Below are 14,308 nucleotides of genomic sequence, written 5' to 3'. Positions count from 1 at the left end.
TTCTGAAGTATCACACAAGTTTTTTAACAGTGCAGGGCACTCATTAACAACTTGACCACAGTGCTGTTAAAATTTGCAAATTACACTTGCAAACATTATTTAACTGCCACAAGAATACTTTTACACACTTCTTTTTAGGATTAATGGCTCTCCTAATTTTTTTTTTCCTTGGGAAAGAAATCCCCAGAGCATCCAGTGAACTTGTATCATAAGCAGATGACAAAAGCACATCTGACTGCAAAGGCAAAAAGCATTCTGCCAAAAAAACAGTGACTGACAAAATGCATTCCCATAAAGAAAAAGCTCTTTCAGTTAAAGCTACTCCAGGCATGCAAAAAAGCACATTAGCAGCATCTGTCAACCTTATGAAATACATTTTCAGCCTGGCTCCCTAAACAAACATGACATATGCTATTGTAATGTCTCTCTTTCAATAATCTTTGAAAACTTTAGCCAGTGTCAAAAAAAAAATGCAGAGTTATTAAGAGATATCAAAGATATAACATAGCTAGATAGTTTTATGAAAAAAGGCAGTTAAAAAGAGGGAAGACCAAAACAGAGCTCCTAGTGGAGAAATTATCTAATTTGGGATTGGCATTTCTTCAAAGACAATGGTCACACAAAATCACCCAAGTATGGTCAAGAGACTTCCAAAATTCAGTGGGTTAAGTGGTACCTAATCAACAGGGGAAATACGTGCCTGAGTGGTCTAGGAAACCTAAATTACTTAGATTAAAGAAAACTTGAGGCAGATCTGACTTTTGGAAACAAAAAACAAAATGAACAGGAAATGCAGCAATAGAAAAGCTGTCCTGAATAATGAGATTTTCTGATCAAACTCAGACGATGCTGAAGCCAGTGACTATCAAGAAAATGGCTGCGAATTACTGACCCTGTTAGATGAGCAGCACATCTTAAAAAAGAAGGAACAGTGAATACTGAAATCTCATTGTTGGGGAAAATCCTCAGTCAAGGAGAGAGAAAAAGACCTTGAGTGTGAAGATGGTCAGGCTCTGCTTATGCCAGCGTGGGGACACCACCCTCCAGGCTGGCCCAGGAGTCCAAATCAGGGACAGAACACGAGTCACTGGATTGCCTTGCACATCTGGGAGGCAGCGGGAGGGTGCAGGGTACCTTTCTGACATAGGACACAGCATCCTCCTCCGTGTACACCTCTGCACTGACGCCGCCGCGCCGGCGCCGCGCCTTCACCACCGGGTTGGGCGGCGGCGGCGAAACCTCATCGTCGTGGGAATCCGACTGGGAGCTGGACTTCTGCCGGGCCAGGATCTGCTTGCATTCCTCCTGCAAGGAAAAAGGGACAGTGAAGCAGCTCTTACTCGTGGGTACAGTCGATTTGACCTTCTTTTATAGATATCAGCAGCCCGTTCATGTCTGTGTTTGGGTGACGGTCGGTTTGCACTGCTGAACGAAAATTACAGATTTAATGAGAATGGCATTAATGTGTGTACAGGCATTTCTCCTGTTCAACTCTTTCTTACACATCATGGCAACAAATGTAAATAAAGTGCAGGCATATCTTTGCATCTACTCCTGGTTGAGACAGCAAAACTTCCACTGCTTACTCTCCAACATCACAGTGTTATTTTCTCAGTTGGATTGTACACGTCATTGTCTCTAATACAAACAATTTGTCAAAAGTCACACATTGATAAATTAGATTGGTTTCTTCATCTTGCTCTGTTTTGGAAGCCTACTATCACCACAAACAACAAAGATGCTCCCTACTCCAGAATTTCTGCCATAAAACTGATTTATAATCAATGGGACTCTTTCCAAGCAAATGGGATCCAAGGTAGGCTCCAGAGGACTATGAGAGATGGTGGCTGGCCTAGCACCAGCTGGCCAATGGGGAGGTTATTCTCCAAATTTCATGCTTGTGGAACAGAGAATAAAATAGGAAGGGAATCCCTGAAGAGAGAGTAACAGGAGTAGAGAACAGTACAGAAAACCTTCAAGAAAGGAGGTCAGAGTTGCAAGACTGTCAATTCATACAGTGGATTTGACTTCTAAAGGACAGACACAAACCAGATTACCCACAATTACAGCATTTTCCCAGACCCCTATGTTCTATCCCTCAGCTTCCTCGGATCCAAGGGAAAGCAAAAAGGAGTAAAAATTCCCTTTGCATCATCCATGTCTGTCAGTCAGGAGCTGTCTGCTCAGACCCAGCCCTCCTCCTCAGCCCTGGCACTGCTCAGCCACAGCACACTCACTGCCTCTTGGGGCTGGCTCATCCCAATCTCCACTAAAGGCAGGGAAAACTGGAGATGGGGTGGACCATAAATTCTGTTCCCTGGTACAGGAACCAGAGGGCAGGAGCACTGCACTGCAAGGAGGCAAGCTGGCTGCTGCAGCAGTAGTTTCATGTGCTGCCACCTGCTCTGTGCAGGCAAACCCCAGAGCCTGGCAGCCCCAGAGCCATGCTGAGGGACGTGCACACTCCAGGGTTTTTCAGATAACTCAGCTCAGCAGCACTGCAGGCTCCCCAAAAAGAAAGCACAGCAATGCTGAGCTCCCTGCACGCACCATAAACCAACATTCCACCAGCAGGGACGAACTGCCAGGACCTGGCCTCTGTCCTACAGGAAATCTCCAGTGAGATTTTTCATTCAGAGCCAGGATGGGAGTGAGGAGGGAGGGAGATTCTGGGAGCACCAGCACGAGCGGCAGATCCCCAGCATCACCAGCTGGTCCCCCTGACAGAGGAAGTGAGTGATGCACAGCTCATCGGGTATGGATGGCACCAGGAAAGGGCAGCACAGAAAACTGGCACAGGCTCACAACTTTCGAGCTTGCAAGAAAAAGGGATGATTAATATATGTTTTGCCATTGATGTTTGCATCAAATGCATCATGCCACCTGTCTTTTCTGGTCTTATTCCAGTCAATTCCTGCACCACCACTGACACTGACCTCTCATTAACCTCTGACCAGTCTTTGATGCACTACTGTTACTTGAAATAAATAACTGAGCAGTATTTCCCATGCTGCATGACTCAAAGCAACAAGTCACACATTCTTGTTTTGAAGAAGGCATTAGTGAAATAGAGGGGACAAGCTCAGATATAAAATGTAGAGGGCTGGCTAAAGATCTGACTTTTCAAGACCTCGATCTGCCTCAAAAAGTGCCAAGTTCTTTCTGAGATCAATTGGGGTTTGAATTTAGCTTACAACCCCAAAACTCCCAGTGCTGTAACTGAAAAACCAGAATTTCAGATGTATTAAATCCTTACTGAAACTTTCTAATTTTACATTCAAATAGCAGGACTAGATATTTTAAAAAATTACTAAATTAGATTTTCCTATACTGTAAGAACTGCAAATCCTATTTCAGCATTCTCATCAACCTCTTCCTTACTCCTCTCTGTCTCTAGATTCCTAAACTACAATCAAGCAAAATATTTCAAGTACAAATGTGTGCTATATATTACAATTATATTTAATATCTAGTGTTTAAAAACAAAAGCTGTGACTGAAGAATTTCAAATAGCATTACTGACTGCCTATCTCTGATAGTGTTAATGGTCTCTGACTATAATAAATCAACACAACCAAATTCACCTTCTTCATGAGTTTAACTGAAAGGCAGTAAAGACCTTTCTGAAGAATAGCAGCTAAAATTTAACTAAAAGGTAAGTACAACAAGAGGGCAGTTGGGTAACTAATGGTGTGCAGCACTTACACAGTTCTTTTTATCCAGAGCATATTTACTCAGAGAGAAGAGTTGTAGTTTGCCACATTTGAATATAAAATACACTCTTCTCTCTTCAGTACACATTGCATAAAAGCCACTTCCAAGGAATTAATAAATAATATCTCCCCCACCCCAGCAGAGATTTATATACAAAAGGAAGCTCAGTGAGATAAAATTAATACTACAAAGCATGCTCTTAAACTCAAATACTTTTAGAAGCCAAGAAGATTTGAAAGGATTATAAAAGTGAGTTACTGTGTGATTCATTTTAAAAGGAAGTCTCTTCACTACAAACTCCTTCTGTACAAACAGCAGGCACTGGACTGGCTGGTTCTCCATAGCTGCAGGCTGGGAAGGATCCCCATTCCTGAACTACAGCCTGCCTTCTGCAAATAAAGCCTTTGCTCTGTCCTGGGCTGCGCTTTCAGAGAGATGTCTTCCACATATCCTGGGGTAAAGCTGCACAAATGCAGCCAATGTTTGGAAGGAGGAATGAGCTGTCTCGAGAGGAGTTCTCCAAACCCCAATCCTCAGATGCAGCTTGATGTGAATCCTTGTGCAGAACTCAGCTCCAAGTAAACACCTCATCATCTTTTGTTGTCATGACAACAAGTGATATCTCTCTCCCTCTCTCTCTCTTTGGATGGCACTGATAAGTCATAATCATACTGCCCAATTGTGTCCACCTCCAAATGAGAAAACACATGGAAGGCACAACAGCAAGGCAGCGGAACTGCCTTTGATCATTGCTTCAAATTGAAAGAACCAATAAATACAACTGCAGGAACCAATTTACCTTTTGAATGTCCACTTTCAACAACAAGAGGCTGAGGTATAAACCACAGGAATTTAGCATATTGTCCTCAGCATCTCCCCCAGATAATGCTTCCATGAAGTTTTAATGAGTTTAAGCATTGCAAGTGAAGCAGCCACAATGCTGAGGCAGTTTTTAGGTTTCCTTCCCTTCCTTTCAGACCACTGCTTAAGAGCACACACACCTCCTGACCTAGAAGCTTTCTTCCCTATCATCTGGAGCATTTCCAAACAGAAATTCCCTTCCTGTCCCAGTCTCTCCTTTCAGACTTTGTCATTACCTGAAAACCCAGATGAGCTGAAGGAAGGAAAGCACCAAATTACTGTGCAGCCTTACAACAACATCCCCAAAAGACTTAAAAGCAAGTCAGACATTTGATATCAAAGCTCAGCACTTCTGCTCTGCTTCCTACAATGTATACATTGCATTCAAAAACCACACCACCAAGTACACTCTAAATGGTTGGGGGTTTTTTCCCCCTCAAGCACATTCATAAACTTTTCTGCCTGACAGACCTGGATTGTTCACAGAAAATGTGCAGGAAGGTTCATGCACAGGTAACTAATCTCTCTCTGCACTGGAATTGACCCAGAGGAGATGCTCTGAGTGCAGGAGGGTTTCTGACACCCCTCACCACTCCTTGGGCTGATGATTTACAGCAACCAATAAAGGCCAAAGGCAAAGCACTTCATTTTGCTGAAGCATGGGACTGCCTGATGCCATCATTAAAAGCAGGAAAATCTGGGAGATCTTAATGTTCTTTCCAGTCTTATCTTTGCCAGGACAGACAATCTTTGTGATCAATTCAGCCTTGTTATTCTCACAATCCCAATTATTGTTCTACTGCCTTCCCCCTGCTCCATTTTACTTTTCTTCTACAGCACTTCTAAGAAATATGTTTAAATGCACTCCCTACCATCCTGCCAAGGTATTTACCCCCTCCATAGTTACCCTCCACTTTGATTACTATTCCTGCATCCTCCGTGGTCTCTCTCTGCATCTCTGCTCATTCCCAATTTCCAATCTAGGCAAAAATCTCCTGCCCAAAATCCACCTGCCCTGGTGACACTCCAGCTGCATGGCTGACCTTCCCCAGACCCCTTACTGCTATTGTTTCACCTTCTGCAGCTCATTCACACTTCTTGTCTTCCCCCCACCAGCGTCTTCAGCATCCCAACCCATCACCACCTCTTCCCCACTTTCTTTGCCTCACAGCAAAGTGAGAGGTTATGTTACAAAACACAGACCCTATTTTTGATACTCGAAAGCTTATATAATCAAAGAGAATCATGGCCAACACTTCTGATTCTTAAAATCCAGCCAAATAACAATGTATGCACACATAGCTTGTGTAAGAGGAGACAAGCCCACATAAAAGTGGATTAAGTAACCTGATGAATGTAAAACAGGGCAGCTTGAGATGTGAAACAAAGAAGTCTTCCAGGCAGAATTCCCTCCATGTTCACTGCATTCTGGTTTTGTCAGGTTTTGGCTATCAGAGTGGGAAAGCCACTCATACTTGTGGACACACAAAGGAAAGCTCATATGAGCATGGGTTTGCTTATAACTAATTTTATTTCTTATGGAAAAAACTTTTTTTTCTCTTTCTGCTCTTATTCCCTTCATCCTCCACCCTTCCCTTCATGGAGGAAATTTGCCCGGGGATGGCTTTAAAAATTCACCTTGTTTTCCTTTACCTCTCCCAAGAAAAGTGTCACCTCTCACAGCACTGCCTGGGGCTGGCTCTGGCAGTCCCAGAGGTGCCACCTGAGCTGCTTTTCCTCCAGCCAGTGCAAGTTCCTCTTGCCAGTGCTGATCCCAGGGGAGAGGCAGGACAGAGGCTGCCCCAGCCTGCTCAGCCACACGGCCAGGGCAGCTGCTGCTCCCACTGCTGTGCTTCTATCAGCACCTCAGGTACGTTCCTGCACGCTTTTCTGACCACCACGGAGATACCACCCAACTGCTTGGCAAACTTTGAACAACATTATTATTATTAGGCTTTCTAAAACTGCTTGTTTAATGCTTTTTTTCCTATGGTTTTTTTCTCTGTGTGATTTTGCTTCAAATCCGTAACCTCTCCCCAGTTTATCTGAAAGCAGTGAGTTATACTTTGCATAATTATAACCTGTACTGTTAAGAATTAGTTTCATCAGTTTAGACAGGTTCTGGTGGAAATTACTGATTGAAGGACTCTTTTTTGTGATAAAATACAAATACTGGGAGCGAATACTGCCACAGAAGAAGAGCCTGGTGCTCCAGCTTTGATGCCCGGGTACCTTTGGTTGTAAAAGTCCCCGTGGTAAGTAAATAAAGAATATTTTGCTAACAGAAATAAATATTTTTGCATTTTGTTTTATCGCTCGGGGCCGGTCCCGGCACGCCCGGGTGCAGTTCCGCCAGGCACCGCCAGGGGGCGCCACGCGGGCAGCGCTGTTGGCTCCAAATTTGGATTTTCCCAATTTTGCCGAAAATTCCCTTTCCTTCGCCACCGTGAGGATGCGGCATCAGCCTGCATCCCAAACAACCCTGCCGAGCCGCTGGCCGTGGTTTATTAGAGTAAAATATTGTTTCCTGCTCGTGCTGAGGGCGACAGAAGGGCCTGGAGAGAGCTCAGCTCTGGGAGGTACCAGCAAAGCCCAGCTCAGCCCTGCTCTAAAATACCCCACATTAAAATGGCTTCAGCAAAGCCATTTTAAACACATCCTGCGGTTTACTGCTGCTTCCTCTTCGGTGCCATTTTCTTCATTAGTTCTATTCTTCATTCGAATTCTTTGCTGTGGAACAGCTGAGCTTAGCCTGGCAAGACAACTCCACCTTTGATCACAGAATCATGGCACTAAACAGCCTGACACTATGAAATTTTTGCAGTCTCAGTATGGCTAAAAATACAAAGCATTGCCTGTCATTTCTCAGTAATTGACTTTTTCACATAAAGTAAGAACCAGAGATAAAATATGGGTTCCCTGTTTTTTTCTGCTATGCCTCCTTTAGTCCTCAAGTAAACAGGACTAAATTACAGCTGTTAAAATAATGCCACAGTTTCTTAGCTAACATCTATTCCCTCACTCCAAAAAAAACCAACTACAATCCCTAAGGGAAAGACTTTCCTCACTCCATCCACCAAGACCTACGCAGTCAGAGGGAAATGTAAAATAAATTGTTCAAAGGAAATATCACAGGTTTTAAAATCTAAAGTCTCTAAACTGTTTGTTTTCAACTATTTTTTGTGCTCAAGGGCATGTTGTAGATTTTTACAAAGTAACTGTTAATGTGATCAGAATAGATGTCATCTTGAAGTCCATAGGGTCACAGCATATAAAAGTGACTTGCAAATTTTAGAATATAGAAACATAGGCTGATTCCCAGCAATTACTGGCAACTTAAGCGGGTCCTGCCAGTATTAAATGAACAGAAAAATGTGCATTAAAGTTTTCCCACAATTATTTTCAGAGTAATGGTTTTTGACATTGTACTTGATACAAATAAGGTGCAGTTGAAAGACTTTGGGGGAGTGTTCTTTGTAACACTGGCACTCCTTCAGAATCAAACATCAAACCTCAGTCTGCAGTACTTTATTCAGAATTATTTATTGATGTTCTCCCTTTACAGCCCTCTCAGGCCACGTCCATGCTGTGAATAAAGAGTGGCCCAGGCTCAGAGCAGAGCCCACATCCCCTGGGCATTACCTCACTGCTGGCTCTGCTCTCAGCGCTGCAAACAGCAATTCCTGCCACGACAAACCTGCTCCTGGTGTGGGACACCTGGGAGTGACACCTGGGGACACTGGGTGTGCTGGGGTCAGGGTTGTTGCCTGATCCATTCTCATTTAGCAACAGGCTGAAGGAAATGGACCCAACTCTGATGTCACCAGAAGGTGAGAAGCATTTATGATCCTCTCTAATCTTGCATATCATAATAAATCTTGCTTTTCTGAGTTGATTTCATGAAATTGAGTTAAAAATTAGCAAAATTAAACATAATCTTCTATTTTTCTATTCACTTCTGTGGTAGCTCCAGTACATTGATGAAGCTCTTCTTGTTTTCCACAAGCTCATTTTTTAACCACTTGAAAAATATCCTACACTTCATCTCTGAACTTCCCACATGTGTTTTTGACAGATAAACTGTTCTTCTCCTGCTCTCTTCAGTGGAATGTGTTGTTTATCCTAATGAGTTTGGAAAATAGCCCCACAATACCACACTTAGGTGGAAAAATGCATGACTTTGTTTAGAAAATCATTATTAAACCCAAATATTTTCACTCCTCTCCCTCCACAGGACCAAATGAAAGGAGCTAATAGCGAATGTGCCACGTCAGTATTGCACATTTACAAAAATCTAATGAACAATTGCTAAATTCACAATTCCATTAGGATTCTTCAAACTACCTGTATATGACAAGTGTATAAAAACTGGATAAAACTTATTGAAAGATTTTTCTGTCTTTAGAAGTCTTCCTTTCAACTGTTCTCACACAACCAGCTAAGTCAAAATATTATTCTACAGCAGAAAATCCTTCAGAGTACAGTTTATCCCAAGGAAGTCCTCAGAGATGTTTGGGCAACAAGGGAGTCAAACTGCTGTAGGAGCAAGAATTACAGTGCTGGAAACCTCCAGAAGGAGCCTAAATCCTGCAGGCTCAGCAGGCTCAGCCCCCAGGCTGCTCTGGAGAGGCAGTGCCAAGATTGTGTCCTCCCACAGCAAGCACAATATTCCCTGCAGTTGATGCCTTGATGTTTCTAAATCATCTTCCATTTTGAGACAAGTGATATCCATCAGCTCCTGTGCTGGCATCCTGATTGATGTCCTACACAATCCTGGCATCTGCTGCTCTTTGGGAAATAATGGAGATTACATGAGAGAAAATGGCATTTCTCAAGGATGCCCTCCTGTCTCAGGTGTGTGTGCTGTGTAAACACCAACAAATGATGATGACCAAACTCCCCCAGTACAGCTCCTCAAGAAATCCCTCCAGCAATGCAGCATATTCCATAATACCACAGCATATTTTAATGGGTTTTCTTCAAGAATGGTGTTTATCCTTCTTTTCAAGAAGCCCAAAATTCCACATGTTATGATGGATAATAATTCACAACACAGTGATGAAATTCAACAATTTTGATTCTCTCAAAATAGGTCTTGGCTGTCAGAAGTTCAGAATATACAGAATTAAGAGACTGTTTCTTTTTCACAATAATCAAATACAATTACAAATCACCTTGTACTTTCTCTGATGTCCCAGGCTGCCACCAAAATGCAATGTTTGCATTTTTTAAAACTACACCAATTTGGCATATACTCACCTATATAAAAATTAATCTGAAAAGCAGAAAGTGAGATGCATTAAATGTTTTACATCACTGGTGATATATCAGCCTCGTGTATTATCCACTCCTGAAGGAAGAAACTACTGAGCCTTATCTCTCAAGCCTACAAACAACACTTGCTCACACAATGTGCTCTTCCTGCAAAGACACCCCTGGGCTTTAAAAAGAATTTGTCTGGGAATGCTCTGAAATGTTTCCCCCTCTCTAGACTCTTTTTGAAGGCACTCACAGTAAGTGAGGTCTCCCTTAATGCATCCCCTGTCAGAGGATCCTGGGACAGGCACTACAGACAGGAGAGAGCAGTGAAATTCAATAGCAAAATGTTCAAGGATTTTGAGAATTTCTGCCTCCCTGATTTTGGTCAGTTTTAGGGGAAGGCCACCTGACACTGGAATAAACATCATCTTTTGCACCCACAGGCAGGTTCTTCCAAGAGATGAAAGCTCAGGGTACCATGCCTCACAAACCATTTGAGTCATTGTTAACAAATTCAATTTCCTGAGATATTATAATCTTGGTGTTATGCACAAAAATTTCTAAACTATAGCTAGTGTTATAGTAGTCATCCACAAATGAAGGGTTGGGGCTTTTTCTCTTAACAGTTTACATTTTCACAGTTGTGTGATCATTAAAAAAAAAAAAGAAAAAAAAGTACCAAAACATTTGAAATCTTTAAACAATCATTTTCATTTTATAAATGGAAAAAGACACCTGAAAATCACTGACCTTTTCTAATTTTTCAAAGTGTTCTCTGAGGAACTTCATGGGTCGGTCTGGCTTTGCTATACAGAGGTTTACAATGCATTCTTTTAGAATCTGTTGGATGTTGTGTTTCTGAACATAGAGTTCACATCCCTTCAGGCTCTCGTCTTCTTCCACATTGCAGGAAGCAGCAGCAGCCATCTTCAGGCTTGTAAACAGAAAACACAACCTAGGTAAGAAAATGGTGCAAGAAAGAGATGAGAGACAGACCTCAAATCCTTTGTCAGAGAGATCTGAAGAGCAAAGACATTTTAATATTGCCTGTTGCCTATTGAAGACCTATTCAATTTTAACATTTTCATGTCCTGGGGTTGTACAGGGAAATGCTGAACTGTGTCATCTCTGTATCATCAACATCCCACCAAGTGCACAAACAGGATTTAAACTCATAGATTGTGATCAATTTTTGAAAAAACCACACAAACCGGTGAAATTAACCTACGAGGGAAAGAGTTTCAAAAGCACTCTTAAATGACGGCATGATGCCTTGCTTTGCTGTCCCCGTGGGGACTCGCTCCTGTCACCAGAAGCCCAGCTTCCTGCTACAGAGATTTTCGGGCAATTTTAGCATCTCTCCCTTTCCCATTCACCGACCCTTGGCTGCCTTGGGAAAGCAGGGGGGGAGTAGGCAGAGCCCCCTGAAGTGAAGTGAATTCCCCAAGGAGAACTTTGGTGACCTGCGGGGAGAACAGCCCCAAACCCTCTTTATTTCCCCCAGCGGGGTTATGACCGCTCCGTTACGAGCCCAGAACGCCGGGACAGCTTTACCCCGGGGTTTGCGGGTGAGGGGGGCGGCCGGGGCAGTGCGGACAGTGCGGGGCTGTGGGTGCGGGGCAGTGCGGGCAGTGCGGGGCAGTGCGGGGCAGTATGGAGCTGTGCGGGGCAGTACAGGCAGTGCGGGGCAGTGCGGGGCAGTGCGGGCAGTGCGGGGCAATGCGGGGCAGTGCGAGCAGTGCGGGGCAATGCGGGGCAGTGAGGGGCTGTGCGGGGCAATGCGGGGCAGTGCAGGGCAGTGCGGGGCAGTGTGAGGCAGTGCGGGGCAGTGCGGGCAGTGCGGGGCAGTGCGGGGCAGTGCGGGGCAATGCGGAGCTGTGCGGGCAGTGCGGGGCAGTGCGGGGCAATGCGGAGCTGTGCGGGCAGTGCGGGGCAGTGCGGGCAGTGCGGGGCAATGCGGGGCTGTGCGGGGCAATGCGGGGCAGTGCGGGGCAGTGCGGGGCAGTGCGGGGCAATGCGGGGCAGTGCGGGGCAATGCGGGGCAGTGCGGGGCAGTGCGGGCAGTGCGGGGCAGTGCGGGGCAGTGCGGGCAGTGCAGGGCAATGCGGGGCAGTGCGAGCAGTGCGGGGCAGTGCGGGGCAGTGCGGGGCAATGCGGGGCTGTGCGGGGCAATGCGGGGCAGTGCGGGGCAGTGCGGGGCAGTGCGGGCAGTGCGGGGCAGTACGGGCAGTGCAGGGCAGTGCGGGCAGTGCGGGGCAGTACGGGCAGTGCGGGGCAGTGCAGGGCAGTGCGGGGCAGTACGGGCAGTGCGGGCAGTGCGGGGAAAGTGTCCCGGGCCCGGCCGGGCGGCACCGCATCCCCCGGGCCCGGCCGGGCGGATCTGCGGCCGCTGTCCCTGTCCCTGCCCCCTGCCCCTGTCCGTGTCCCTGTCCCTGCCCCCATCCCTGTCCCCGTCCCTGTCCCTGCCCCGCCGCACGGGCCCGGTAAATACCTGGTGGCCGGAGCCGGCTGAGCGGCGGCGCCTCCGGTGTCCTGGCCGGCGCTGGAGGCGGGGGCAGCGGCTCGCCCCCGCCGGTATCCGCAGTGCAGCCGCCGCCGCCTGCGCTGCTGCCCGCCCGCCCGGGGCCGCGGGGCGCCGCGGGGACCCTGCTGCCGCTGCCGCACAAAGGCTCCGGCTCCGCCGCCGCCGCTCGCCCGCAGGAAGTGCGGCCGCCGTCACTCCCCAGCGGGCGCGGCCTCCACCGCCGCCTCCGCCGAGAGGCGGCACGGAACCCTCCGCTCCGAACAGAGCGGCACGGAACCCCGCTCCGGGAGGCACCGAACCCTCCGCTCCGAACCGGGATGCACCGACCCCGCTGCTTCGAACAGCTCCGCACCGACCGCTCCGCTTCCGCCCGCACGGACCCCTCTGCTCCGATACGCTCCGGGCAGCTCCGACCCCTCCGCTTCGAAGCGCACCGCACGGACTCGCTCGGCACCGCACGGACCCGCAGGGTACGGCAGGACCTGGCCCGGCTGCCAGCCCGAGGACAGGCTAAGGAGAACCAGCCTGACCACCATGGACAATGGCCTGGCCGTTCAGAACAGGCCTGGCCACGAAGGACAGTCTGGATGTGTGCAGTGGCCACACCATGGCCATGAAGGATGGGCATGGCCATGAAGGACAGCAGCCTGGCTGTGACACATGGCCCGGCTTGGGCACAGACGACAGGCTGGCCATGGAACCTGTCCTGACTATCACGGGTGATGAGCTGGCCGTGCAGGACAGGCTGCTGAGCCAAGGCATGTGCTGCCAGCCCTGCTGAGCACCCACAGCCCGGGAAGGGCTGGGAAAGGCTGGGAAGGGCTGGAAAGGACTGAGAAGGGCTAAAAAGGGCTGAGAAGGGCAACTCACCAGCTCTGCCCAGGGGTTTTTAGAGCAAAGCCATCACAGGCAGCAGCACCTCTGTGGCAGGCCGTGAGGAGTGTGGTCCCAGCTGGCACTCAGCCATGGGCCAGCACAAGCTGCCGGGAATACTCCAGTGCACGCTTGTGTTCCTTCTGTTGCCAGGAAATTCACATCCACGGTTCCCATAGAATAAAGGGTGAAACAGGACTCCAAAGGATCACAGTCAAGCTAGGAGAAGCGCAAGAATGGAATAAACTCTGCTGGTAAACACAGGGCTATTTTAAAACAATTTGAATTAGTTCTGTGGTTTATTGCACTTTGGATTCGGTGTGATCACTCAAGAAAAGGACCCTGAAAATCTTTTGGTTTGGTGTCTGTTCCTTGGAGTCACCAGAGGAGAACACAAAACATGAGGTTGTGTAAAGTATCCATAAGTACAACATAAACACAAAGTACATACACATTAGCTAATACAAATAAACACTAAAAAGCATACAACGCTGTTACAGAAACTGACAGCTTCCTGCCCGTGCTGTTTGGTCCTCAGAGCAGGGACAGCGGGGAGGTGGCACATGTGAGTGCGGCCGGGCACGGAGCCCCCGGTGCATTCCCGTTCTCGCAGCCCTGGCACCACCCGCGGGCTGTCCCGGGCTGGCACCGCTCGATCCCCGGGACCCAGCAGCGGCTCCGTCCTGCCGGTACCGGCCCGACTCCGGATCCGTGTGCCTGCCCGAGGGCCCGGGGAGCGCCCGCAGCGCTGTCACCCTGCCCTGGCCCTGTCCCCTCGCTCTCTCCTTGTCCCCCGCTCTGTTTGTTTTCCCCCGGCTCTATCCCTGTCACAGTCTCTGTCCCTCCACCCCGCTCTATCCTTGTTCCCCTCTCTGTCCTCGTTCCTGTCCTGTTCTCTGTCTCTGTCCCTATCCCTGTCTCTGTCCCCGTGTCTCTGTCCCTGTCCCGCTCTCTATCCCTGTCTCTATCCCAATCCCTGTCTCTATCCCTGTCCCCGTGTCCCTGTCCCTGTCCCGCTCTCCGTGCTGTCCCTGTCCCTATCCCTGTCCCCGTCCCTCTCCCCTTGTCCCTCTCCCT

At 47.7% G+C, this 14,308-nt stretch overlaps 1 protein-coding gene across 1 annotated transcript in view; it reads right to left on the bottom strand.

The window, feature by feature from the left end:
* Positions 1-12,518, bottom strand: part of PRKAR1B (protein kinase cAMP-dependent type I regulatory subunit beta) — a 93,764-nt gene extending 81,246 nt beyond the window's left edge. Inside the window, exons 1-3 of the mRNA XM_059484288.1 lie at positions 12,326-12,518; positions 10,585-10,789; positions 1,135-1,305 (exon numbers count right to left, since the gene is read on the bottom strand). Coding sequence (XP_059340271.1) covers positions 1,135-1,305; positions 10,585-10,761 — 348 coding nt within the window. The 5' untranslated portion in view covers positions 10,762-10,789; positions 12,326-12,518. The remainder of the gene's footprint in view (positions 1-1,134; positions 1,306-10,584; positions 10,790-12,325) is intronic.
* Positions 12,519-14,308: the final 1,790 nt, after the last annotated feature.

The sequence above is a fragment of the Ammospiza nelsoni genome, chromosome 17, assembly GCF_027579445.1.
Source record: "Ammospiza nelsoni isolate bAmmNel1 chromosome 17, bAmmNel1.pri, whole genome shotgun sequence".
NCBI classification, from domain to species: Eukaryota; Metazoa; Chordata; class Aves; order Passeriformes; family Passerellidae; genus Ammospiza; species Ammospiza nelsoni.
The sequence above is the reverse complement of the archived record's forward strand: the minus strand, read 5'-3'. Positions and strand labels throughout refer to the sequence as shown.